At 38.9% G+C, this 3166-nt stretch overlaps 1 protein-coding gene across 1 annotated transcript; it reads left to right on the forward strand.

Annotated features, from left to right (window-relative positions):
- The first annotated feature begins 746 nt into the window (after positions 1–746).
- Positions 747–2083, forward strand: LOC120210594 (protein JINGUBANG-like). Its single transcript, XM_039209293.1, has one exon. It carries the CDS (start codon positions 781–783, stop codon positions 1999–2001), a length of 1221 nt encoding a protein of 406 aa, XP_039065224.1. The 5' UTR covers positions 747–780; the 3' UTR covers positions 2002–2083.
- Positions 2084–3166: the final 1083 nt, after the last annotated feature.

Genomic DNA, 3166 nt, shown 5'->3' on the forward strand with positions numbered 1-3166 from the left:
GTTCCAGGACTTGATGTCCTTTAATCCCATACCTCCTTCTGATTTTGGTTTGCAAATTTTCACCCAACTCACCCTTGCACCAGCATCAGAAATGTATGATCCTTTCCATAAGAATCTGGAACATAATTGCTCAATCTTCTTGATAATGGACTGTGGCAAGACTAGCTGTCTACACCAATAATTAACAACGCTGTAGAGGACAGTCTTAATAAGCTCAGCCCTACTTGCATAACTCATTTTCTTCCTAGACCATTGGTGGAGTCTACTCTTGATATTGTCAAGCAGAGCTTGGCAATCTTTATCGGTAAGTTTCCTGGTGACAAGAGGAACCCCCAGGTATCTGACAGGCAGCCTACCATGTTTAAAACCAGAACAGTTGATGATAGTATCAAAATTAAGGACTGAAATACCTGCAGTGAAAATCTCTCATTTGCCTGTGTTGAGTTTCAACCCTGAATATTCATAAAAGCAGTATTATCATGCTTGTTCCCAGATAATATAACTACCATCAAATTGAATGTCTCATAGCAAAAAGATAATATAACTACTATCAAATTGAACGTCTCATAGCAAAAAGAAGGTAACTTTTATTTTCATTAGTGTTGTTCTTCCTCAAAGACCTGCAGTCGAACAGTTAGGTCTGAGAGGTGTGTATGCATATTCTACATTATAATCACCCAAATGATTAAAACAGATTATCTTCTATATATTTTGGACTCACTTCACTCTCTTCCATCATATGCTATTCATCTCTTTTCTGCGTATGTTTTTGTAAGAAATATGTCAGACCATCAATTTTGTTGTTGGAATCATGATTCTGAATCTCAGCTTCACAGCTTTCAATCAGATTCTTCCATATCTCTATTGTCTCAGCCAAGCCTCCCATCAGTTCCTTCCCTCACTTCCCAGCTTCACCTGCAACAATACTATCTTTCCAACATCCAACACCACTGCCTCGCCACTCTAAAAGGCCACACTTCCTATGTCTCCTCGCTCGCCGTTGCCGGAAAGTTCCTTTATACGGGCTCTTCTAATGAGGAGATCCGATTATGGAAGTGTGACGATCTCAACTCAGAATTCGAATATGAAAATCTGAATAATAACATACTAGCTGTGGGAAAGGGTGCTGTTAAGTCCTTGGTAATGTTAACTGATAAACTCTTCAGTGCTCATCAAGATCACAAGATACGAGTATGGAAAATCAATAATGATGATCCTGATAACCAGAAGTACACTCGATTGGCAACGCTCCCGACGCTAAGCGACCGTGCCGTGAAGCTTCTCCTGCCCAAGAATCATGTCCGAATCCGAAGACACAAGACGTGCACCTGGGTCCATCATGTGGATACAGTATCCGCACTGGCCTTATCCAGGGACGAGACTCTTCTTTATTCTGTTTCCTGGGACAGGACACTCAAAATCTGGAGAACCAATGATTTCAAATGCTTGGAATCGGTAACAAACGCTCACGACGATGCGATAAACGCGGTGGCGTTATCGGACGACGGAGATGTTTATACAGGATCAACTGACAAGAAAATCAAGGTGTGGAGGAAACTCCCAGGGGACAAAAGCCATTCTCTAGTCGCTACACTCGAACAACACAATTCCGGGATCAATGCTTTAGCCATAAGTCTTGACGGGTCTACTTTATACTCGGGTGCGAGCGACAGGTCGATAGTCGTCTGGGAGAAGGACGTCGGCGGCGATGGCATGACAGTGGCTGGTGCGCTGAGGGGACATACGAAATCGATATTGAGCTTGGCTGTTGTGTCGGACATAGTTTGCAGCGGTTCAGCAGATAAAACAATCAGAATCTGGAGGAGAGGGGTGGATGGAAACTACTCATGTTTAGCGGTGCTGGAAGGGCATAAAGGCCCCGTTAAGTGCTTAGCCGGAGCGTTGGATCGCCGCGACCGCTCCGACACATCCTATGTTGTTTACAGCGGGAGCTTGGACTGTGACATCAAGGTGTGGCAGATTGTCGCTCCCCTTCTCTAGAGAGGAATTGATGTTTCATACAACATTTATCTCTCCTAGCCAATTTTCTACAAAGAAAGCATTGTGCTTGCAATTTGCATATCTAGTTTCTGAATTTATTTCCATGGCATTATCAAAAAGATTGGTTCATGTAAGAGCTGCAACCACCGACTTCATATGAAAATGGCAGAACAAGTAAAAAGTAGGAGACAACTGCTGTTATTTTTTAGGATTTTACTTGCCAAGCATCCATCCGTACAAAATGTGTCCTTTAAATTTAACTGCTGCAACATGTGGCCCTACAATTCCGACCGAAGAATGTTAAGGTTATTTTTGGTTGTGTTACTTCTAGGGACAACTGTGGAGCATTATGTTAAGTTGGATTATAAAGTGTCCATATCATTATCCATGTTGAATAATATACAGTACTCGATTCGGATTAATCAATTAATAGATTGATACCGGTGATTATACCCAAAAAAATTTAATTTGAAGTTAATGAAGGGTAACGATTGACACAATCAAATTTGTTATAAAAAATCATAACATTTTAGATCGAGTATAGCTTAAAACGATATTTTTTCCATAAAAATTTTCATTTAACTAAAACGTTAATTTTCTTATAATATTCTCAATTGAACCTAAAATGTTGTCTTCGTTGTAATATTTTAAGTTGTAACTGAAAATATTATAAAAAAATAACATTTTAGATTGCTCTCAACTTAAAATATTGTATTTTAATAACATTTTCGATTCCGCATATTTTTATCATTTTTACCCTTAAATGATTTTTTTCTCTTTCACCCGTCTTACTTTTATGCACAATAAATAATGATTCAAATTTTAGTGTGGCATAAACCGAGCAACCTTAATGGTAAAAAAAATGTTATTCTTTGAGATATCGGGTTCGAGCACCAGAAATAGTAAGAGTGTGAGCTTTCAATTGTCAAATAGTTCAACATTAAATAACATGACTTGAGGATTATGGAAATAAAATATTTTTCCTAAAGGAGCACAGAGATATCTTGGTGGTCAAATGTTTTGTGGACGATTGAATACTCTTATTATGCAACTAAGATCTTTAACAAATCACGAGCCATGTTTTGATAAATTTCAATGAACAAGTGGCTGAGAAATTAGGTAAGTGTCACTATTCTCCTCTCCCCATTATGTAACCTAATTTCTT

The sequence above is a fragment of the Hibiscus syriacus genome, unplaced genomic scaffold (assembly GCF_006381635.1).
Source record: "Hibiscus syriacus cultivar Baekdansim isolate YM2019G1 unplaced genomic scaffold, ASM638163v2 tig00109926_pilon, whole genome shotgun sequence".
In the NCBI taxonomy this organism is placed as follows: domain Eukaryota; kingdom Viridiplantae; phylum Streptophyta; class Magnoliopsida; order Malvales; family Malvaceae; genus Hibiscus; species Hibiscus syriacus.